Here is a 25,675-nt window from a genome sequence, read left to right as displayed (position 1 = left end):
TTTTTTTGTAGTTGCAATGGTGAAAAACATGGGAAGGTTTTTTATTGTGTTCTGTGAATCTGGTTTCCAATTTTCTTCCTGTTTCTCCGATGTAGAATTCTGGGCAGTTATTGCATGTTATTTTGTAAATGACGTTGGTTTTGTGTGATTCTAAATAATTTATGTTTAGTACAGATTTTAAACTAGGGCCGGGTTTTTTATGAGAATTTGACGTTGACAGGAATATTATGTATAATGACTAGTTTTGTCCAAGTGTGGATAATTCTTGAGCTGGTTTCAGAGGCAAAAGGTAAACTGCAGTGTAATGTTCTGTTGTTGGGTTTGTTAGTATCAATGTTGTTCGTGAGTTGAGTTTTATTGTGGGGAATGTTAGAGAGTTTTTCAACGATAGCTGGTGGAAATTTATTGGTGTGAATGAAGGAATGCTTTATGTGGTTAATTTCTTCATTTATGTAGTCCGTTGAACATAGTGTTGTAGCTGTGTTTATGAGGTTTTTAAGTGTATTGATTTTTTGTGTGGTGTCATGAGCGGAATTTCAGGGGATGTAGAGGCCAGTGTGTGTTCTTGCGGTGAATTTTGGTCTGATCTAATCATTTTGAGGTTAAGAAAAGATAATTGTTTATTGCTTTCGTGTTCTATGGTAGATTTGATGTTAGGATGAATAGAATTTATGTGTTCAAAGAAAGTTAGTGTGTGTTCTGTGTTGGTTTTAGTCGTTGTAAATTCTAAGAGAGAAGCAAAAAGTGTGCTAGGGATTTGCATTAACTTGTTGGGGTCATTAATGTAGAAGTCGAGTGCAATATTGCAAGCTTCGTTGGCGGGAACTTCGGTGAAGAGTGACACGACATCAAACTAGCCATTAAGGCTTTCGAATTTAGTTGTTCTAGCGTATATTTGAAATTGAATGCATCTTTAAAAAATGAACCTGCAGATGTTACATATGGTGTGGAGTCCAGGCTATGTATTTGCCAAGATTGTTGTTGAATGAATCATAAGTGACAGTATAGGTCGTAGTCCTGTTTGCGTGGTTTAGGAATGCCATAGAGTTGTGGTGTGCGTGAATCAGTTTTACATAGATAAAAATAAAGATAGTCAGTAATTAAATTATCCTTTTTCATTTGTAATAAAGTTCTGTTTAGTTCTTTTTCGTGTGTATTTGGGATGGCTTTGAATTTCTTTTTATCGGAAAGGATGTCGTTCATTTTGTCGATGTATTCTGAATTCATGATGACAGTGGTGTTGCCTTTATTTTTTATATCAGAAGTGGAGCCAGAGTTAAGAACAAAGAAACTGCAAAACCTTGATGGTTAAAAGTTTTGAAAACTGCTTGCTTTTAATTTCATTTCAGTTACCAGTGTAAGATATTTTCTTCCAGGTTTACTCCATCCCTTTCCCTACTAGACTCAGGCTCTATCTCATTCACAACCAGATAATAGCGGAAGGACTCAGGTGTTTACGAGATAACTGAACTCGCCACAAGTTAACTGTTACTAGGGTCTGGTAGAGGTAGTTGTGGAATGCATGTTCACTAGAGCTTTGAACAAATACTTTACTACGTCAACGTGTGGAGAAAGTTCGTTACGAACTACATCTTCTCACTATAATGGAAGTAACGTTTATGTCAGTATATGTAACCAAAACTCCAGCGCCATCTATTGAATGGCACCGCAAACAAATATCCATAAAAAAAAAGACGTGGTATGTTCAATCTTTTCTTTATAACAGAACACAATTTTAAATAAAAGTACTCTCCTCATAACAAAAACACGACTTTCACTAGAACTGTATATGAGGGTTTGATTATATCTTTAATTGTGTATTTGTTAAATGTATTACTAAGAAACTGGTGTTCTCAAAAACTTTCCAATAAGTATTACTACGAAAACATTACTGTTTAATACTACGATTAGTAATTACTAGAACAAACAGACGCTCGTAACGCGGCGTTTCTGCTAGTAAGACACAATAAGTGTGCTACATTTGTACTCAGATAAGCTATTTTTACCCAGTATTTATTCTTACATTGCTAGCTGACCTTCTGTTAGGTCGAGTTGAAATTTTCAATTATGACTTGTTAATATAACCATGAATCTTGTGATTTGCCCGACAACCTAATGCACTCGAGAGGACCGTGGTAAAAAAGGCTAACAAACTTTTCAACCTAATACGTGGTGTAACTTCGCCAAAGATGCTCCCATCATAGTCCTACGAGTAACGGATCTTTTCAACGTACAATTAGAGATCTAATTTGGTGTAAATATAAGCCACATTTGCCAACTTATTCAACAAAAACCGCTCAAATTTGAAGATTTCGTTGCACGCCTACACAAATAGTCACGTGAGCTATCGGTCTAACATTTTAACAGCTTCACCCAAGAGTAAAAGTGGACCGTTTTTACTCTTTTGTCATTCGGATTAAAGACGGCTGATTTAGATTATCAAAACTACAAGGTGAAAGGTCGTGCAGATACACAAGTATTGGTTAGGCCAAGCAAACTAGATTAGCAGTTTCTATCTTAGTTTTCCAAAGAATCATACGGCTGGACGGTTATTATTGATTATTCATTGCCAACTTTTCAGCACAAATTTACCAAATTTTATGCCATTATCCTAATTAAAGAGCGTTTAGCGTCATGCGATATTAGCTTGAGCAATTAACAAAATAACACTTGATATGGCTGTACCGATTGCATGGGAGTAATGACAAGAAACTGTTAACCTAAATTCCAATTCGTTACTATAAAAGGGGCTATTAACACCGTTTTTGGAGATGAAAACTACCACTATATATTCTATAGAATCTGGTTGATTCTGTAAAGGTCTGTTCCGAATAATAGGGTTGCGATCCAAGACTAATGTTGGTTACTATCGAGTGTCACTTTGTAATATGTATTGACAAAATAGTCACGATATCTAATCAAAAACACCTGAGGGCTAACTAATGAATGAATATTTGCAGCAAAATTCTTATCGATGCTACTACATGTGTAGCTACCGTTTGGTCACCAATTTTGATTTCATTTCTTCAAGTCGCACGCGGAATCCTTTTTTTCACAGCTAAGGTGTTTTTGATTAGATTTTACTATACCGCACTGTTGTGACCAATTTTCTGCGTTAAAAAAAATCTTTAACCCGTGTGAAAACTCCTAAATAGCAGCTAATTAGTCACAACACGAAACTAAGTAGGCCAATTTTATACTTGTTTCTTTCCTTTGCTGTTCGTGTTTTATTACTTTTACATTCTCTGAACCAATGTTGTGCAGCTACTTTTGAAATTATCTGTCGATTATCAGTTGACCTAAATACCACAAGTAAGCAGGTTATTAAAACTTGTACATTTAATATAAAGCAACAGTTACCCTACTCTGAACTAAATATTTATATTTTAATATATACGTATAAACACATTACAGAGATCGTAAACAAATGGCGCTTTTAGACTGTTCATGACTTGTACTATATATAAAAACACCAGTGTCTGCCAAATGTTTAAAAAGTCGATAAGAAATTAAGAATTTTTAATGAAATATTGTACATTTACGGGCTTGTCCTTGACCCTTTGTTTCTTTGCCTTTTGCCCTTACAATCAATAAATCGCCTGGTCAGATATTTGACCATGTAGGTATATTTCCTTCCATAACCAATATTTTTCACAAGGTCAACTGTACGGATAAAGAAGCAGATTCGTACATGTCAAAAATACACGCAAGTCCAAATTCTCAATGACCACGTGAAATACTAGAATCTTACTTAAATAATCCATCGCATTGATAACAAGACAATTAAAACAATTTTTACAACAAGAGCAAAAATGACCAAGTTTATCAAGTAATCATATGCTGGCTCATCCATTTGTTTCTTCACCAACACTGACGAGTGATAAAATAGTTCCAAATTTTTGCTATTATTCACCTTTAAGTTAAAAACATTTTCATGATATTTTAAGCTATAAAATGTTGCTAATTACGCTCTGGGATATTTTAATCTATTTTGCAAGGCCTAAAAAGCCTCATTTTTTAACTGATGCTTTCTACACCACTGAATTAAAAGTAGTGCTATCGGTATTTCTAAGAGTTTGATATTAGATTTCTTTTCACCAAAGGCAAAATTGAAAATTAACTTCTGCCTAATCTGTTCTTTCATAAAGTAACAAAAAATCCGTTTGCAAACGCTTGCATCCAAGTAATGTTTATTTTCTAAATCGACAGTAAGTTGACGTTATATAGGCCTTCCTGATGATATTTTTGTTTTTTTGCTAAATTAATATCATCTATATGTGATCTTGTACAAGTATGAAACATCACGCATACATGGGTGATGATAAAATATACACGATGTTTTTCGTGAATACTAGAAGAGGATAGGAATGTTTATATATTTCTTATTACAATGCAATTCATTTTTGGAAAATATCATTATTTAGAAAAAAATTTCGAAAGGGAAAATAAGCATTTAGCATCACATGACGGGCATTCAGGTAGTACTTGCATAAACGTGGAGATTATAGACCAAATTTAGGGTTACCTAAAAGTACTAGCTTCGAAAGTTGGGTATTATCAATGTAGCTGTAAAATAAAGTAGTCTTTCTACTACGCTATACACGAAAGTAGTGAGCACAAAGTACAAGACTGATTTAAACAATTTAAGGTTTCTTTATAGAGGGAATTCATATACTTAACTTATATTCCTGTTAACACCTCGTTACTCTTAACAGTACACAGCCTTTTATTCTTAAGTTGACATCAGTAACATTCAAATAGGCAGTCATAATATGGTTGATATTTTTTGCATACAACTACACATACACTAGCAAAGCAGTACGCACACAATAAAAATCTTACGGTTAAAATCGCTAAATTCATATAAATTCTACCGTGAATTTAAGAGTTGGTGATACTCCGAGGAAACTATTTAATGCAGTCTTTTTTTAGAAAATTCGTAACCGGTCTTAAAACAGTTCTTTAAGGCTTAAAGCTTCAATTGATTATTCAGTTTTCCAGGTACTTCTGAGGTACTGTCTAAATAATGTAAACATTTTATACTTTTTCCAAGCGACAACCAACGTACGAAATCAATCTTCGAAGAGCACACTAATTAAAATAATAACACAACTTTTCTTATTTAATAGAACATGTACAACACTGATCACCAATTTTAGTTTTCATTCAATATATAGCCTTTACTACAACACAATGGTTTCTCTGGCAGCATAATATTTAAAGGAAAGTTTAAATTTTTTACGCTGAAAAATAAAATCCACAACTAACAAAACAAAAACAAATTTATATCTTTTTTAGCATATTGAAATAGATTTGTCATGATTACCGCCTGTGTAATACAAGATGTGCAGTGAGTGCCATCTATAATCCTTTAAAGTATGCCAGGTGACTTTTTTTTTTATCAATCACAACAGTTAATTTCCTCTCATTTAATAGAAAATGCCATAAAGTGTTGCTTAACATTTTATAGTTTTAAAATGTACCCATTAAACCTTCCCCATTATTTATGTAGATTAAGACTGTTCATATTTTTGAATAAGATGTAATATTTTGCACGAAAATTAACTCATTTCTAAAGTAAAAAAAATAATGTAAGCCTCACAACTGTTAGAAATTGATGTTAAGGAAAATACGTACTCCACTAGAACACTGGAGCGTTTTCAATACAGTCACTCATGTGCATCACTAATACTATTAAAATTTTTATTAAGCACAATCTATGTACATCAGGAGAGAAGCATGCACAAAGATGAAGTTCACATGAAACTATGATGCCAAAATAAGAAAGATCCTGTAGCACAAAGAAACTTCATTATAAAAATTTATCGATATGGGTGATAGGTGGTAGCGGTGGCACCACCTCGTCCAGCTCCCCTTGTCTTTCCATAGCCACTGGCCTGTTGACCTGTAACAGAACCCATTTCTGGGGTAATTAACCTATTTAATAACAATAAAATAAGTCGTCGTACAAAATACTCAATTTCATCAATAGAAAAAAAAAATACATGCATGCATGAATATTAACTTAATTTGAAATAAGATGCAAAATAGCAAACAATGAAATGCAAGATATGCAATTTAATACATTACACAATAAATACTCCATCCCACAAACAAAATTTCATATTTGTATTAGTAGTGTTGTAGGCTACATTTTTACTATTTAAACTTAAATGTTTTTTTATTGTTTGCTAAAAAATTCCAATGTCTTAATTTCACATGACGTCTTTAAAGCCTTGGGGAAAACAGATGTTCTATAAGAAAACACCAATTAATTAGACTAAGTAAATTAATTAGTAGATTAGTTCAGCCCTTTGAGTTTTGCATTTGTGTTGGAACAAAATAGAAATCTTGCAAGTAAACGAGTTTTTTATTTGCAGGTTAGGCCCACGAAGGAATTTAGCCTATGAGGCTTGTACATTATAGAAAGATAAATCTGAAGTGAACTGAACATTATTTTTACCAAATGATCACAAAAGATACCACTACAACACTAGGTTGAAGCTAGCTTTGTACTTACCATAGTTTTGTCCATATCCCCACCCAGTGTAGTCATAACCTCCATATCCACCACTATAGTCACCACCATAGCCACTGTAGTCATAACTACCATATCCTTGATTATAACTGCCATAACCTTGATTATATCCTCCATAGCCCTGACTACCCCAGCTTGGTGCCTGATATCCTGAACCACAAAATTAGAAATTGCAATAGGACTTAAAATACAAATACATTTACATATAATTTCTTTAAACCTTGACAAATGAATTAGTAATTACAATTCAAATAATAGCCTCTTCAAAAATGGTTGCACTACATTGCCACAGTAGAACAGATAATGATAATAAAAACTCAATTTTGTGTAATGCTAAACACAATATCATTCTTATTGGATAATGTACACTTTGTTCTTCAGACAAATTTTCTTGGATATAAAATTTAAATACATGTCCAAACCGTTAAGTTCTCAACTAAAATAAACTAAATAAGACTCAAATACAGTATTCAATATTCAGAAATCAGGAAGACACAAACAAAATGTCTTAGCATTTGCAAACAAAACTTGGGTGTAAAACTTATTATGAAATTACGAGATTCAGTTGTAATGCCAAGTGAGCCCCTGATAAGTCACCATGGAAAGATATTGGACATTTTAATAAAATGAGTATTTTTGGTCGTTTTATATGTAATAAGCAAACTTCTTGTTTAACACTCATATTGCTTATCAAAGATTAGTTTCAGATGCTATGAATAATGTCTTACCTCCTCTTCCACGACCCCTTTCTGCAACAGTATTAGGGGCTCCCCAACCTCCCATAAATCCTCCACGTGTGGAGCGTGGATCTAATTTAGGTGCAGCCTTTTTCACATCACATTCCTTACTTCCTATCATCTGCTTTGGTTGTTTAGTTATCTCCTTCACAGCATCTTCAGACTCAAAAGTTATGAAAGCAAACTGTCTCCTTTGATTCTTCACCTTGTCAATTGGTAGCTCAATAGTCTCAACCTATAAAAAAAAATAAAAGAAATGATTAGGGCATGTATAATATTTTGGAAGGATGGTGTTTGCCAAACTGGCTGCCAGGTGGTCATAATGCACACACACACACACACACATATATATATATATATATATATATATATATATTTTCATTAGCAAAATGATAAATACAGCATTTGAATTTCTAATAAACAGGCACTGTAAAAACATTCCAATTTGACAATTCTGTAAAGACTTGGATTTATGAATCAGCAAGCAGACTAGGTTGTTAAAACAGTTCAGCCAGTTGGCAAAGAGGGTTTCCAGGAATGTTACACAATTCTACATCACACAGTAGACTGGTTGACATTAATTTGCAAGAAACAAAAAAAGTGTGAACTTTGTCTAAAATTTACAAAATTGAAAATCTGATCAAAGTTTTCTTGGAGATGACCCTCTCTTGCCCCCCCCCCTCCACCGAAACTGGTGCACAACCCACTAAAAAGTACAGCATAACTGCTCACAATATTCTCACTTTAATATTTGTTTTAGCAAAATATTTTAGTACCTTTAAATTGAACATACTACACTAAAAACGTAGTACCAACTAAAGAAAATATTTCACCAGAAACTATAAATACTTAAAATTATTATCTAAACAGTGATCAACTTTCAAATGTAGCATTATATAACTCCTTCAAACTTGCAAACAGAAAAAAAATACCATAAAGTGATTAACAAGTTGAAGCTTAGCTTCTCTTCTTTTAACACTTTCAATATGGGCTCGTTCAATTTAAACGACTATGTGACCTTTTTTGTACTCATTTAGTCTATAGATTTAATACTTAACTCTCAATATAATGGGTATATCTTCACAAAATTTGACAGTCTCTCAGTTAATATTACAAGTTTTTCACATACAAAAACTATTTCTTAGTAACGTATTTCTGATAAAACAAAATAAAGATTTGTCCATAAATATATTGAGTATTTGTTTTGAATGTCGTGTGCAAAGTAATCTATGTTAAAATTAAAAATATTTTTCCTTATCTAAAAAAAAAACTCAAATTTCCTTTATGTAACCCCTAAAACCTCCAAAATGCATTTTAAACATTTGTTCAGTAAAACTTTATAGTTGATTATTTTTTTCTACCCTATCTCAAAACAGGATCAGTCAAATCAACTAACATTGTAACCACAAACTCACACACACAAACAAAAATAATTTTCTAGAATGACTTCAAATTGTAACATGAAACTTCATTTGTTTATCCCAAGTAGCTAAGTCCATAACAATATATATTTATAATTAAATTTTGTTATATTACTATTTGAATCATGTCTACTATCTGCCCCATAAGTTTTAAATCACTCAAGGAAAGTGCATCTCATGTTATGCTGTCAAATTACATTACCCACGAGCTACTTGTATGGGTGCCTCATGAACAATTTTAATTATTATTATTATTACTTATTTTACCTAATCTAGTCTTAAATAACTTAAAAAGATCCATATTTTTAGATTTTAGTTACTTTTACAAAAATAAAACATAAATATGAAAAGCAAGAAATAAAATACTTAAGTAATCTTTTTTCCTGCTGTTAGGTTTCGAAGAGAGTTTACCCTAATTATTTTTATTTAATTAAATACACAAATTCACTTACCTCTCAAAATTTTCCTGGCTTTCTAACTATGCAACAAGAGCCATTACAAATTCATCCAAGCTAGTCATTAACTTTGCCATGAGAACGAATCTTATACTGTGAGTGAAATTGATGATATTCTGTTCAGAATTCAACATTATACAATTTGTCATTTGATACATGAAAACCTTCACTTTCTATTGGTTATAGGTAATATATAATGAAACATAAGAGAACTATCAACGAATTGTGAAAGAGGATGTGACAGGAGGGGGATAGCTCTGTAACCAAACAAAATTGAAGACTAAAAATTATGGTTTGTCTGAGCAATAACGATTTTAGAGTAATTTGTTTAATTTCATACATTTGAGGGTTGATAGATAAAATAAGGATGATGACATGCTAAGACAAAATGTGTCACGTGGGTCACAATAGTGGAAATTCAGGATTCTTTTTTTATACCAATTAGTATAGCATAAAATCTTAGTTAATAATCCATATTTTAATAGCATACAAGTTTCAAGTTCTTAATTCTGTAAGGCAATATTTAAAAAAAGATCCTGAATTTCCCCTAGTGTGACACGCGTGACATTTTCACTAGGTATGTTCTCTATTTTATTCATCACCTCTCCAAAAAGTACAAAATTCAACATAAATTATTCACTATCAAATAGTCTTTGTTCAGACAAAAGATAATTTTCATAGCTTTCAATTTTCATTTGTTACAGAGCTATCAAACAGAAAAATCATACCCCTCCTACCAAATCCTCTTTCAAGATTTGTTAATAGTTCTCTATTAAGTTTAAATATATTACCTATAACAAATAGAAAGTAAAGGTTTTCATCTATCAAGTGATGTATTGTATAACATTGTATTCTGAAAAGATAAGCATCAGGTTTACTTAGAATACAGTTCATTCCTGTGGGAAAGTTAACTACTAGTTTGGATGAACTTGTAATGGCTCCTGTTGCATATTTAGAAAGCCAGAAAAATTGTCTACATTTTGCATGTTATTAGTTTGTTCTTTGGTGCATTGCTACCATTAGTATAAAAAAGTAGGGTTAAGTGTCATTCAACAATCAACAGCAAGAAGATTGGGTAAGTACTTTATTTCTTGATTTTCATGTTTATTCTTTATTTTGTTATAAAAATAAAAAATTTAAGAATAGGAATCTATTTAGGTTGGTTAATTTAGATTAGGTAAAATAAACAAAAATAATATAATAAAATTATTTCATGAGGCACACACATGAGCAGCTCTGGGTAATGTAATTCGATAGAGTAATGTGAGCTACACATTCAAATGATTTACAACTTATAATTGCACAAATAGTAGTTACAGTTCAAACAAAAAATAATAATAATTATAAATAGATGTATACTGTTACAAGTTTAAATCTACTTAGGATAAACAAATGTAGTGAAACTACATTTGAAGTCATTCTAGAAAGAAAAGGTAATTTAGATTTATTTCAATATTTTTTTTTTTTTGGTTACAAGGTCAGTCAAATTGACCAACCTTGTATATAGTTATTGTAGAGAAAATTACAGATAAAATAGTTTTATTGAAAACAAACATTTGAAATGTATTTAAGAGGTTTTAGAGATTACACAAATGAAATTTGATATTTTTGAGATGAAAAGTACATTTAATCTTAATATGAAAATCTCTTGGAACAGACTATTCAAAACAAATACTTTATATATTCAAGGACAAATTTATTTTTAGATTATTAAAAATACTTCACTAAAAAATATGATTTTTTTGTTGTATGTGAAAGACTTGTGTTTACTAAAAGACTGCCAAATTTCGTGCAGCTATGCACACTATATTAAAAGTTAGTATCAAATCTATAAGGACTTTGAACATGTACAAATAGGTCATATGGTGAGTCAAATTGACCGAACCTGTGTTGAGAGTTAATCGTAACCTCGTACTTATTTCCATCTAACTCCTTCCAAAGTTGTGGAACTAACAGAAATACACTATCTAGACATGATGATAACACTACGTTTTCACAATAACTAAACCCAAATCAGGGATCAGATAGTGTGTCTGGCATCCAAGGTACCCAAGGGATGCCATGTTTAACATTGTATTCATACCCCACTCAAAAGCTAGCGAGACTGAACTTGGCACACAAGTATGTGCCCTAACAATGTGTTTTGGGCACAAAACCTAGTTCTTAAAGAAATAAAATTACAAATTTTAATACCTTGCCATACTGCTCAAAATAAGCTCTGATATCACTCTCTGGCATATCAGGATCAAGCCCTCCAACGAAGATTTTCTTCAATCCAGGCTTGGCCTTGGCTCTCTTTGGGTCAATCTGCTTCCCCTTTACACTGTGTGTTGTATCTTTTAATACCTATTTGACAGATACACAAGACTTAATACAACTAAAGGTCATTCCTTATAGCAATTGTGTGCACTTAAAAATCTGATACTAAAAAAACAATCACTTTCAATATAACTATCTACTTTTCACATGCAAGTAACAGCTATTCAAATTTGTAGGGATTATATTTAAATTCCAAAGGCAGTTTTTATCTGCTTAATGTTTGGACAATACACAGACTTAATCCAATCAAGCTTTGTTTGTTTAAATAACACCCTGAAAGCTGAAATCCACACATGTAATACAACTTGATCAATATTTACATTTTGTTTCCACTAACTCCAATGGATTGGTTTCATTTAATGGACACACTTTGGAACAGAACTATCCAGTTACAACAATGAACTTTATCTATAATCTAGATCCTTGGATTATACTTAAGTGTTAACCAGACCAGCTTTTTACATAACCACTGCTGTTTAGAACAATATTCCAGTAGCAAAGTTCAATCCCTTACTAGCCACTGATACCAGTCTAAGGAATTCCCCATTGTTTCTCCGATCCAATTTAAGAAGATTGGATTGGCAAGTTTGAAATTTACCTATGAAAATACACACTACATTCAGGCACCTTCATGATGGAGGGAGTGCAATGTATTCAAAAATGAGGATTTGTTTAAAGGCTTAGAAGAAAATTGTTTTGTATTCCAATGAAAATGTGTCCTTTTTTGTAGCCTGATAAATATGTGATTTATTTGAATACTAGTTTTGAAGTTTGATACACACACACACACACACATTAGGGACATCCAGATATGTAGAACACAAATGCATATTGTCAAAATAAAATCCCAATAACCAGCCTAGCTTTGGCACATCTACACCAATCCAATATTTCACTCAGTTCATAGGCTTAGTTTGTTCCACATGATAGTATCATTTGTTGAAAAGAAGCCACATGTGTAACATGATGAGTAATTCATATGCATTGTAATTGTAGAACATATATTAAGATGGTCCATAAATACTCAAGTTCAATTCTTATACTTACAGCATCTACAGATTCCTGCGAGGCAAAAGTGACAAAGGCAAACCCCCTGGATTTCCCAGTGTTAGGATCAGTTTTGATATTCACATCGGTTACTTCACCATACTTTGAAAAATAATCCTTTAAATCACCTGAAAAAAGTAACAGAATACCATTAATATAAATCAACAAGTATATTTGCCTTATAGTCTGCTATAATGCACTTACAAAGTAACCAATAGATGACAAATGTGTGACTGTTGTAACTTTAAATATGTCTGTTTTACAAAAGTTTTTGGTGAAAGTGAAAAAGGCAAAATACAGACAAAACAAGAATTACTTAATATAGATGCATTACTATTGTAGTAATTCTTCTAACAAGCCAAGTTGTAAACTTTCTCAACTGCTTTAGTTTAACCGTCTAATGACTGGTCAGCAATACTGACTGACTATATAGGTTTTATGTAAACATTACAAGTCTGTTGTACACACACACATAAAAATCAGAATTTTTAATGAAATAATAAAAACATGTTTTAGAATTTCTAAATCCTTTGACTCAATAATCTGAATGCAAGGCAGTTTGATGATAAAAATATTTTCTTAATTTTCATATTTTATTTGCATATCTGTATATCTTAAACCTCCTAGAAAAATACCAAGTATTATATTAAAAGTTTGTTTTATCTGTTATTTTTTACCCTAACACCAACTACAGCTAAATCAATATACAGTGATACAAAATTGTGAAAAAATAAAAAAAATTATAGTAGTTTCTTCATCTTTGAAAAATTATTTTTTTGCTTTATCTATAATTTTAACTGTAGACTAAAACAGTTAAATTTTAGTTGTACTGCATGATTTGTACAATGTACAGTTGATTATTCCTTGAAGAGCAACACCATAGTGGGAACATTAGCAGATTCCCACATATACAAATGCATGAAGCAGCTTTGTACACTACACTGGTAAGTTACCTAAATGTACTTTTTCACTCTTAAGTTCATTGTTGTAACAAAAACACATACTTTGCAAATTTAATTTTAAATCATAATACACATTTCTAAAATAGAATATTAAAAACAATAATTTAACTAGTTTTCTAAGTTATAAATAGATAATTTTTTCTTTTAAAGCTACAGGTTCTGTTTTGTTCAATGTTTATTTGGTACAAACAAGATTCCTTATTTCATGCAAATAAATCAATTTGTATAAAACCAGCTAGCTTAGTTGAAAAGTCTAATGTCCTTCCTTAACATTATAAAACATTACCTAATAATGGCTGAAGTACCAATACATTTCTACACTTAAGCTGCAGATAACCACTTAAGTTTTAATATCACAATACTTAACATTTAGTTAATTTTAAGGAACATTACAATTACAACTTGTTTTACTATAAAATTTTAAGCTACACTATCATATGGAAACCTATAAAACACTGAAATAATTAAGTTTTATTCTGAATTTTGTAGGCATGATTTGTAATGAGATGAAAGCCAGTTTAAAGTAATGGCATTTCCCCAAGCACAGGTAAGGAGAGATATCCACTAAAAACATTGAGAATTAAAAACACTTACTTGTCTGGGTATCCCAACTAACTCCTCCAACAAAAAGTTTCCTACATAAAGAATGAAAAATAATTAGTAGGTTTATAATGCTGGGCACAAAAATCAACCATCCTTAAGTACTTTACCTGATAACTCATTCAAGCAGACCACATTCAGTTCTTTAAACTTACTCAGGAAATCATGCTAGGAAAAAATTAATATTAGTACTAGTAAACAAAACAAATTTGAAAAGACATACATAATTGTGGAACCTAGAAAGTGAACCACACAGTAAAATGTTTACAGAAGAATTTACTGTACTGGTTGGGGGGAAAAATAAAAATCTGTATCATGGCAATCTAAGTCCAAGTCAATGGCTTGAACCTTCAGATATCCCTGTGAAAAAGCAATTAATTCTAAAGGTGGGAATCATCTTAAAAGAGCTTTAAATTAATTGATACTTCTCTAAAATTAAAAACCTAGACTTCTACAGGTTGAGCAGGCGCAAGTAAAAGCTACACTTATGCACAAGATTTTTGTACTGAATGAATCTAGCTGTAATTGCACTATATCTCACTTGGAAATTACATGCTGATATAAAAATCTTAATATCTGCGATACTTTAGTGCTTTACTTAAAGTAAGCAGCACTCAGTTACCCAGCTGATGTCAAGAGTGGTCCTTCCTTCACCAGTTGCTAGGGCAAGATCGGAGTGATCTTGAGGCTCCAGGATGGAATTCAAACCTCAGCAACTTGTTCTGTAACCTCACAATTGCCAATGTTGATGTCTTTTTCGTGAAGGAGTCTTCTTTCATCACATCTTGAACAATCTTATTCATTCTCACATGCTTATATAAAATTGTGTGTAAAGTGTGTAAACTAGAATTAGGAAATGATGACTACAAAACTTTTACCAAGTAAAGATCTTTATCACTTCTGAATTTCAGAAAAAAATCTCTATAAGTTGCTTAAGTTTTCTTTTAAAGTGTGGCACTGACAGTTTTGCTTACATCTTATTTTACCAGTTCATGTTAAAAGTACAATTTATTCCACCTGAAATATGTTGCAAACATTTTAAATAAATGCAGTTGAAAATGATAACTGGAGCAATACTCTGCCGCCCGTAATAACTGCTGTGAAAAAGAAAAAAGCACCATTAGAAGAGATGTGAGCTTTCCTACCCTGGTGATTGAGTTAATCTGGTTAATCAATGATAACAGTGAAAATTGTATAATTAGCATGAGCACTATTAATCTGAACTCCATAATTTAATTATAAATTAAATACTATTCAAACTATTAAAAATTGTTAATCAGAATCAATTCTTTACAGCTGCTAATATCTGATAACACTGAGATAGCAAACATTTGTGTGTTTTGTCTCAACTTTTTAAACAGAGATAAAAACCTTCAATTGGAAAGTATAGAAAGTTAAGTCTTTGAAACATTAAAATCATGCTTAAATTAACTTCACTGCAAATGCATCTGAAAGGCAATTTAATATTTTCAATGTAATTTCAATTAAAAACTTTACAGAAATTCATTAACAGATGCTATTATTCGTTAGCTTTGGCTTAGCCATTAAAAAAAAAACAAATCAAGCCTTTCAGCTCCACAAAAACAGGCATTTAAAAACCTTAACACATGCTAAAGTCTACACAGAACCCCCAACCACTTTTAAACACTCTGCAATTAATACTGGTTATTAATATTTCAAACAGTCTATTTCAAAGAAAAAAACTTTCCACTAAACTTGAGATGAAAGAGAATTTTGCCAACAGGATATTTTCAACAAGTTGTCATTTCTAATTCAGTTTTGTATAACTGAAGCTAAACCCACATCTGTTCCACAAAAGTTAATTCATTGTATCCACAGCACATACAAAAAAAAATACAAGACCAATGGTTTTAAAAGAAAAAAATGGACTAGTTTTAACTTCAGAAAACACAAGTAAACAATACACCTGAAAACAAGCCCACTAGTAAAGGAGCAAATACAATCAATTCTCTATCAAAAATTCTGTGTTAATTGTGTATAAAACTTGAAAACACAAAGACAGCTTATGGTGATTATGTGGGTTGCTTAAGTATTCAGTAAATATGAGTAACACCAGGAGACAACAGCAGCAAAAGCCTACCATGATTCTTGCATATACATCTGTCCTGAATGTACTCAATGTTTACGAATACCTTGTTTATGAAGATCAATAAAGTGCAATATAACAGAACACTAACTAAGTTTTCTTTTGGTCCAACTACTTTTAAAATTTAATATCTTGTAAAAAGCAACAATTAGCCTTGTTATAAGAAAAATAACTAGCTTATAGCTATCCCACAAAGTTAACTTTATTTTGGTAGTGCAGTATTAAAGCTATAACATGACATGTTGAAGAGTTAATTCTGGAAAACAATACAAGAATACAAAAACAAATGCTAGCAAATCACCTCATCTCTCCAGCTACTTCAATTTTCTATATGCCCTTTCTACCATTTTACTTTTATACTCAAAGGAACTCTTCACTAACTGCAATCTTTCTAACTAAGAAAGTTCCAAAATATTTTTGAAGACATTTCTAATGCTTTCAAATAAGCAAGAAGGAAAGTATTATGTACATTGCATGACCTCTTATCTCAATCATACAGTTAGTAAAAGAAGTAACAAAACTGCAAAAAGGTCCTTTAAACATCACCATCGAAGTTCCAACTTCACCTTTTATTTAAGAATGATCTCAAATCAAACAAATTACTGCTAATAATTGTATTCACTTGTTCAGAATGCCCAGCAAACTGGTCAGGTGTAAAACCTTCAGAAAAATCTAAGTGAAATTCTGGCTAGAAATGAAAGGTCAATGAAAAATTAGATAACAAAAAGCCAAAATTGTTTCATGGTATGAAATCAGAATGACTAATTGGTACATGCAAAATACCAGATTATGGCACTCCTCAATTTGTAAAATTCAGGGAAAGTATTGCATACGTGTGTGAGCACAAAAAATCCTACTAAGACTATACAAGTCTACAAACCACGACCAGCATACAAAATGCAAGTTAAAATGAAAATAAAGAAAAATGCAGTGAAGTTATAAAATGGTTTAATATTATTTTGAATGAATTTAGATTGCTGATTCAAACTGAAAAAGATCTTAGATTCTGAAGAAAAAACATCTTATGAAATAAAGATCAAAATCATTTCATGCTTCAAATTGCATGTGTATGTATGTACATAAACTTAATTAAAATAATTACTCCCTAAACAATCATTTTCTTTATTAAATGGTGTTTTCACATTATAAACGTCTGATAGAAAAATATGAAATCTATTTTCAAAGCTTCTCTCTGTTAGCACCTAGGAGAAATGGCCTCTCCTCATTTTGGAAGTGTGGAAACTCCTGTAGTATGTTAGTGTATTTAATGTCTATTCTCTTTTCATACACATGCATACAGTTATTGATTAAAGTAAAAAAATCACAAATAAAAAATTAGTGACTGTTTACACAGGCATTAAAAGTCAAGGTGAACATATTCATATAAATTTTTTGATAACCATAAAATCATTTTGAAGCAAGATATTAGATTTTCCATACATCATATTACAGTTTGAATACCACACTACCCAAAACTAGTAAAAACATTTGTTGTAGCTCTAAGCTAGTTAAAATCTAAATTAATGGTATATTTAAGGGGAGAAAGTAATGGAACATGAATTTTAAATATTTAGAAATAATGTTTTCAAATATGACGACTACATACTTGGCAAAATTGGCTGGAAAGGCATGTAATCTGTTGCAAGCATTTAAACCAATTTTGGGACTATAGTGATTACTTAATTTTGGAATTAGATTATGTTTTGCAGAAATTTGACTGTTACTAAGAATGCTATAAACTGCTATATTGGAAGAGTATGATAATGACCATTAAATGTTATTTAGAAAACTAGATATATTGAATAATATTTGAAAATTTACTAATTTCCTCAAATTGAAAGCCTAAAATGAGCAAAAGATATGGCTATCTAAACAAACAATAATGTATTTTTTGTTTGACTTTTTTTTAATTCATTCATGAGAATTTACACAAGATTAAAAGGTGTTTAGGAACAAATCTGACATTTCTCACAATATAAAATCCTATTTAGAACCAGGGAAATATGTATTAACAGTTTGAAGTATTAAAAAAATACATCAGCAACTGAAAGAATATAGTCACTATTATAAAGTAGTAACTGACATACTGAAAAGAATGTCTTGTTAATACCATGCTCTTTATCTATAATAAAAGATCAATTCTGTTACCTACCAAACATGTAAATCCAAAGTATTGAGTTCATGCATATTAAAGTTAATTGGTTGATAAGTAAATTGGATAACTTAGCAGCATTTATTCTAAACTGGCTGACTGTCCATTATGTGATGGTAAAGGTTGATTAATTTTTCATCTGAAAATTAAATATTTTATGACCATGTTTTCTAAAAATTAATTATCACAATATACGTACATAAAATATTTATCCTTTTAGTATTTCACAAAAACATTGTACATACTTGGTCATCTCATGCAAGTGGTCTTCAATTAGAAATTTGTAAATGGTTTATTCCCATTTTGTCTACTCTAATGTAATCATATACCAAAATGTTTTATATTTTTTCTGTAAACTTGGTATGTCACTTTATTGTAAATGAAAAAACTTTAAAGCAGTATTATAATTTCTTGAGAACAAGCTAGGTTTTTTTCTAATAATATATTTGTTGTGTATATGTGCATATACATAACTAGTGATGTGTGAATGTTTTAAAACTATTGTAGCGTATTGTAAACAGCACAAATACAAAAATACTGTTAATAAAATTGCCAAAGCGTAGGTTTATTCCCATTTTGTCTACTTGCCAATGGGAGTAGACAAACTGGGATGTAACTTTGTGTCTTGATAAATCGAAGATGGATTGAACAATGCAAAAGAACTGGTTCAAGATATTTCCACTTGGTCACATGTCTGGCCTTGGAATTTACTAATTATGATGGCAAAGGCAATGAACTTTATGGTGAGGGACAAATGCGTGAATGTACAACTTTTCATAGAATATGCTTGAGAAAATTAAAAATCTCTCACCTAAGGTGAAAAACAATATATTGTAGTGTCATCTATTCAGTTGAAAAGATATTTAAGTTGTTTTTAACCACAGTCACTGGTGTTTATTATGTAATATATTATTCCTGATTGAATCTATGTTTGTATTTTTCAGAGTTTGTTCTAAATATGATAAATATAAAAAATAAAAATAATTAAAATGACTTGACTGAGATTTGAACACAAAACTTCCACGTGACAATCGAGTGCTATAACAACTATGACACTCAGTCTTAGTAGTTAAATAATTCACATCCACAATGTAAACTGTCGTGTTATTGAATTTCATTCCTAATACTGCAATATCCTGCTCTAAACATGATGAGTGAATCACTTTAAAAAGTTACAAAAATACTATTGAACTGGAATTTGAACTCGAGACTTCTGCTTGAGACTAACCACTGAGCAAATCCGAGCATTATGATAAAAAGATATGAATAAACAGAGTTCAGATAAAAGTTGATACATAAACACAAGTGTGCACAATGATTTAGCAACATTTTGTAGAATCAAGTGTACTAACTCATTGGCCACAAATCATCTGTAAAATTACATGCATAAACATTGTATACTCTACCCCTAGCTTGTCTGCTGAAGATTTGGGATATGCATATTATGCCACTTATTATAATAAATCATGAAACTGCACAATATTATATAATTATGCAAAATGGTGATCACTGTTAATGGCACATTTGTTAAAGCATTCAAACAGAAAAATAAAAAATATGGATTTTTTTCTCCATTTTACAATAAAGATTAAATTTACCTTCTCTTTTAATATGTTTAGTTCAGCCTATCATCTATACCCTTTTAAGACCACAAAACAGGTGATATGAACAACTACTAATTAATATCTTTGAAAACAGCACTTTAAATATTATTCAATATAGCAGATCATAAACCATTTACAATATGAATAAAGTGTTGTGAAAGTAATTAAATGTAATTCCTGCAAAAAAGAACAGAATTTAGTGGGAAGTTCAGAAGTCTTAGGAACAAATTATAGATCTGGGTATTTACTTCCAATTTCTTATATTTTATTCCTGAAAATATTTGAAAGCTATGGAAATTCTTGTATGAAAAGACATTAGGTTAGGCCTAGTTAGGGTTAGAGTATGGTAAATGGCATAATATTTTGATGACAAATCCTAATTATTGTTAAGTATGTTATAGTCTAACAATGCTCACAAGAGAACATGCTTATTTAGAAAAAAAATGTACTCATTAGAAATAAATTGATCTTGAACAAGAATATTGTTAGCAAGAAATTATTTAGTCTTACCTTATGCCAAGTTATAGGTCAAATAAATATTTGCCAAATTTTGCATTTTTTCTTTTTTAGGAATAATAGCCAGAAGTGATTACTAATGCAACCAATAAAAAAGGCATCATAAGAAATGTAAAGTTTGACCAAATTGAAATTGGATATATAAAATGGAACTTTCAAACCAATTAAAAAAAATCTATGACAAGTTACTTTCATGTGTTGCAAAATAAGATTACAAATTGATAAATTAAACCAAAGAGCATTAATTTTTTTAAATAAACTAGATACTATTTTGTAAGTTTGTTTCAATTTTCTTGCAGTTTTAGAACATACACTGTGAAAAGGAAATAAATCAGGGTATTTCAATAATTGATTATCTTAAAAGATCTAATTTCAAGTGAAATTCAGCATCATAATGGGAGGGGCCAGAGTTTCATATTAACTCATTAACTGTGGCAGGAGCAGCTCAGTTGCCATTTTCTGACTCAGATAAAATTGAGTTGCCATCAATCACAAAATGGTAATTATTGTCATTAGCATAGTTATATATGTGCGACTGATGGATATTTCCATCATTCACAGCTGAGCCATAGAATCTCAATGACAGAAATATCCATCATCCTCATTTAATGGGTTAATGCTTTGAGTTTTGAATGTAAGTTATAGAACTTAGTATTCTTAATTTGTATTTTAACTTTACAGAAAATTAAAGCTATTCAAATTTTCAAAGAAATAAAAAATTGCATGTATTTAAGCCAAAGTAACAAAATACAGAAGAGTAAAAATGTGAACAAAATGAATTTGAATGGTCAGAGGCTTTAGTATTTTTGAAACTGTTACAATAATTAATGTCCCTCTAACAACCTGATGCAGCTTTCCCAGCTGTATGAATGAGTTTTTAACACTGGGCTAAAAAGGATACCTTTTGCACACTAATAATTAATGACACACAAACATTTGGAAATTGGGTCGAGCTCTGTCATTGGCACATATTGTCTGGAAAGGGGTAACATTTCTGAGCTTGGATCATAAAGTCCCTCCATTTTCAATCCTAGATGGTCTGCACTTTGTGTAATTAAATTGTCTTAATGAAAGATTGAATGTTCGATCAAGGGGCGAAGGTTTAAGTTTGCAAAAGGCATGGATAATCTATTATGCCATACGCTACTTGTTAACACTGAGGTATATGGCTTTTATAGTGGCTTCATTGAAAGGTTTGCCTTAAAGGGTTAATGATCTCTTCTTTAAACAATTTCTTTAATGAATTGTTGAAAAAAAAAGGAATTCAGTGATAGATATGACACAGGTTCACTATCTGGAACCATTCTTCTTTCCCCAAGCTTCTCCACTGCCTTCTATGAAGGTTAGTTTTGTGGGTAGGACCAATTACTTTGAGTGGATGTGATTAATGTTCAAAAGGAGAGCCAAATGGTGTATTTGTGCAAAAATCATTGCAGTGCTAAAGGAGAGTTATTTTCACTAAACACTTTGACAAAACTAGGTTTGACTTGATAGTACCCCAAAATATTCAACATCCAAATGCTTTGTCACTTTCTTCTTTAACTTCATATTACATTATCGGTGATTTTTTTTAAAGCAATCACGTCTCTTATCACATATCAAATGGCTTCTAAAAGGAAAAGCCAAGTATGGAACTATTTTGAATTGATCCAGGTTGCAATTTCCGGTAAAAGCAAGCAAAATGCTCCATCTGTTAAACGTCCCTTGTATTTTTTGATGGTAACACTGTCTTCATTAAAATATTTAACTGCTAATCATTCTGAAAAAATTAAGAAAGTCAATGCCAGACCTTCATGTTTAATACAAAATCAATGTAAGATTTTTTCAAGCACACAGAAAGTTGACCATGTTCAGTGTAACATAAAGGGGAAATAACAGTCTTGTGTGGAATTATTCATCTGGATTTCAGACCCTTATCAATGGTCAGTAGTCATTCATTTCAAAAGTTTTTGAACTTTGTGGAACCAAACTATCATGTTCCAAGGAATGCAACAATTCACAAAAATATTGTTTGCTTGGATGACATTAAGTGCAATGAAATAAAAGATGAGTTATGCAGCCTTCTGGTACTTTCCTTTACAACTGACCAATGGACATCAACAAATAATGCACACTTTGCAGTCAGCGTATGGTATGACTACAGAGTGGGAGATCAAGTCTTTTAACTTGGGAACAAAAGTGATGTCCAATCATTACACTGTCGAAAATATTTCAGAGTTACAAGCTGTGACAGATGATTGGGGCATTCAAGACATTGAAAGTTGTACATGATAATGCCACCAATGTAACATCAGCAATGTCTAGAATGGATTCCTACAGCATACCATGTTTTGCACATAACATTCAACTACCAATTAATGCAGGACTAAAAACTAAAACAATGTCTAACATGCTAGCTAATGCACATTCCTTAGCAGGCTTTTTTACAAATCTAAACTTTGAATAGGGTTTGTTTCAGGAAAAGCAAAAAGAGAAGGACCCATCCACTTCACTACTCAAGCCAATACAGGACATAACACAATAAAACTCAACATATCTAATGATGGAGAGGCTTGTTCAGTTGAAAGATAGTCCACATTATTATTACTATTATTGAGGACCCATGGTTAGGAACTAAAAGGCATTACCAAGCCAAAAATCATGATGAATAGTATTTGGAAAGAGAACTTTAGAAATTTTTGGAGCCCTTGGCCACAAGTGACAGAAATGTGATGAGGAAAGTCATGTCAGTATTTCCATCACATATCCCATTCTTAACAGTTTGATGGAAAAGCTAAATCCATTATAGGATCACTTACTGACCCTTTACCATTTTAAAACAATTGCTTTAAATCAGCTCAAGCAGTAATTTGACTTTGAGGATACTGCCTTGGAGGAAAAGGTTCCCATAATTGCAAGTGTCCTCAATCCTAGGTTTAAGGAGTTGGTGTTTCTTCCTGCCAAAATAAGAGAAAAGGCTTACGGGGAAATAGAACTCCTCATGAAGAAGCACTCTCCTGCAGTGGAAAACCGTGAAGGACAAGAGGACACAAAACACCAACCCAAAAAAAAGAACGACTGTTTTTGAAAATATCCTTGGACAAGCTTTCCAACAGACTAGCAACACTCTCAACCAACAGTGAAGTTAATCAGTAATGTGAACAAAGGCAACAGGCCCCCCAATACATATCCCCTTGCATGGTGGAATGGAAAACATTTTCTAAATTAGCTGTGTTTTTTTGTTGTTTTTTTTTAAAGTGAAAACAGTAAACAAAAATCAGAAAAAAATCACAAAACAGAGTGAAGATGAAAGTGGAAGCAATCAGTGATATTCAGATTAACTTCTCGTGGCAGGCCACCAACATTGATTAGCAAGTCACTGATCTAAGTTCAACAGTGTACAAAAATTCTAATTACCTTAAAAATTGAGTTATTCAACCATTCGTTATATTCTCAATTATGCTTATACCATGCTAACTTTTACCTCTTCCATTGACAATAACCAATATAGGGGACAAAGAATCAATTAAGCATGCAGGAAATTTACGTCCATTTTTCTCTTAAATTATAACTGGTTGATTCAATACACAATTGATTTGTTGTTACTGCCATTTTGTAGGGTGGCACAATCAACATTCTTAAACAGAAATTAGGGCTACCACTCATAAGAAACTTTCAAACCTGATGAATGTGCAATTTCTAATAGTAAACACTGCAAATTAGTTTATTAATATAAATATGATCTTCCAAAAGTTTACAATTTTGTATAACTAGTTCAGCTGTAGCTAGCAGCTGCTCATCATAATTCAAAATATTATAATGTGATAATCATTGCCGTAGAGTTGTTTCACTTCATTGCAATTTAAGTGAGAAATTTACACTATTTTTAATGGGGAATTATCAAAGTTTTGTCAATGAAATATTTGAGGTAAGCTCCACCCATCAATTGTGCTAACTTTCTGGTAGAGCAGGAGCACTCAGCAGTCTTGTAATCTCTCAATGTGGATTATAATGACAGGCAGTTATAGATGCTGTCATATCCATTAGTAAGTGTCATCATGTACAGATACTGACCGCACAAAGCAAATATTGTGTAATGACAGTCAGCTAGGATGAGCCATTAAAGATTACTTCGTTTCATTACCAGTTACCAATAAGTTAAAAGTATCCAATTGAAGAAACAGTTTGAAGCTTTATATTTTTATATTAATTTCAAGACCATCACATTGGTGCCTATTACTAATTTGTGAAAAGTTAAAAATGGAGATTTGTTTGAATTTAATTCAGTACCTCATGCAAAAGTGAGAATACATACAGTAGCCTATACTATGCTATAGCATAGACAATGGCTAAAAAATTTTTCAGGGTTAATAGTTTTCATCGTCCATTTATAATTATATTTCCTTTTTTTTGTTTTTTTTACTTTTCTATCCAAACATTCATAACTTATCAGTAGTTTTAAATATCTTTTGCTAGAAAAATAAAGACAACATTGCATGCAAAGTAAACTTAAACTGTGTGGCATCATAGTTCATACTGTCTTGTCTTCTGAGTGTTAGAAACTGTTGTGATGACAGTGGTCAAATATTATTAGCACCCAGATACCCACTCAAATTACCCACACAGGTAGAATTTTTGGTACTCATTCAAACACTATTTAACTTTCAGCACGGGTTCGGTCCCAGGGACCAACCTCGTAACCATTTTGTGCGTGTTATAGTTCTATGCTATAACATTTAAGTTATCAAGCAAATATTAATGAGATGTGGCAGATTATCAGTAAACATTATAATGCTTTCATACACAAAATATCAATTTTTTTTATATTATTATTAAGTCTTAAGGTTTGTAAAGCAATGTTTTTTTCATGTCTTTTTCTATCTATCATGCAAAGTAATTTTCATTTTAAGATTAAAAATACTTGTGCATCAGAAAATTTCATATGCAAAATATTTATGATGTCCAGATAGTTAAACATTTTGCAATAATAACTATTTTATCTGTTATTTTCAGTAATTAATCTGTATGGGTTTGGTAGATTTAACTGATCTCGCAACCACCATAACAAATTAGGAAATGGATATAAATTATGCCTCTCTCATTCTAGAATTAACACATAAAACAAATGTTTAGACTAAATAGCTTAAATCTCATAACATTATACATTTATTTATATATATATATATATATATATATATATATATATATATATATATATACACACACACACACACACAC

The 25,675-nt window shown here is 31.3% G+C and overlaps 1 protein-coding gene across 2 annotated transcripts in view; it reads right to left on the bottom strand.

Annotated features, from left to right (window-relative positions):
* Positions 1 to 4,708: 4,708 nt before the first annotated feature.
* The window catches only part of LOC106457765 (heterogeneous nuclear ribonucleoprotein D-like), a 27,112-nt gene continuing 6,145 nt past the window's right edge, over positions 4,709 to 25,675 (bottom strand). Inside the window, exons 2-7 of one of the 2 annotated variants that reach the window (XM_013917246.2) lie at positions 14,074 to 14,114; positions 12,518 to 12,645; positions 11,345 to 11,497; positions 7,267 to 7,510; positions 6,521 to 6,688; positions 4,709 to 5,923 (exon numbers count right to left, since the gene is read on the bottom strand). In XM_013917246.2, coding sequence (XP_013772700.1) covers positions 5,823 to 5,923; positions 6,521 to 6,688; positions 7,267 to 7,510; positions 11,345 to 11,497; positions 12,518 to 12,645; positions 14,074 to 14,114 — 835 coding nt within the window. In that variant the 3' untranslated portion in view covers positions 4,709 to 5,822. The remainder of the gene's footprint in view (positions 5,924 to 6,520; positions 6,689 to 7,266; positions 7,511 to 11,344; positions 11,498 to 12,517; positions 12,646 to 14,073; positions 14,115 to 25,675) is intronic. The other variant, XM_013917316.2, reaches the window with a different exon arrangement.

Source organism: Limulus polyphemus, unplaced genomic scaffold (assembly GCF_000517525.1).
Source record: "Limulus polyphemus unplaced genomic scaffold, Limulus_polyphemus-2.1.2 Scaffold0, whole genome shotgun sequence".
Taxonomy (NCBI): Eukaryota; Metazoa; Arthropoda; class Merostomata; order Xiphosura; family Limulidae; genus Limulus; species Limulus polyphemus.
The sequence above is the reverse complement of the archived record's forward strand: the minus strand, read 5'-3'. Positions and strand labels throughout refer to the sequence as shown.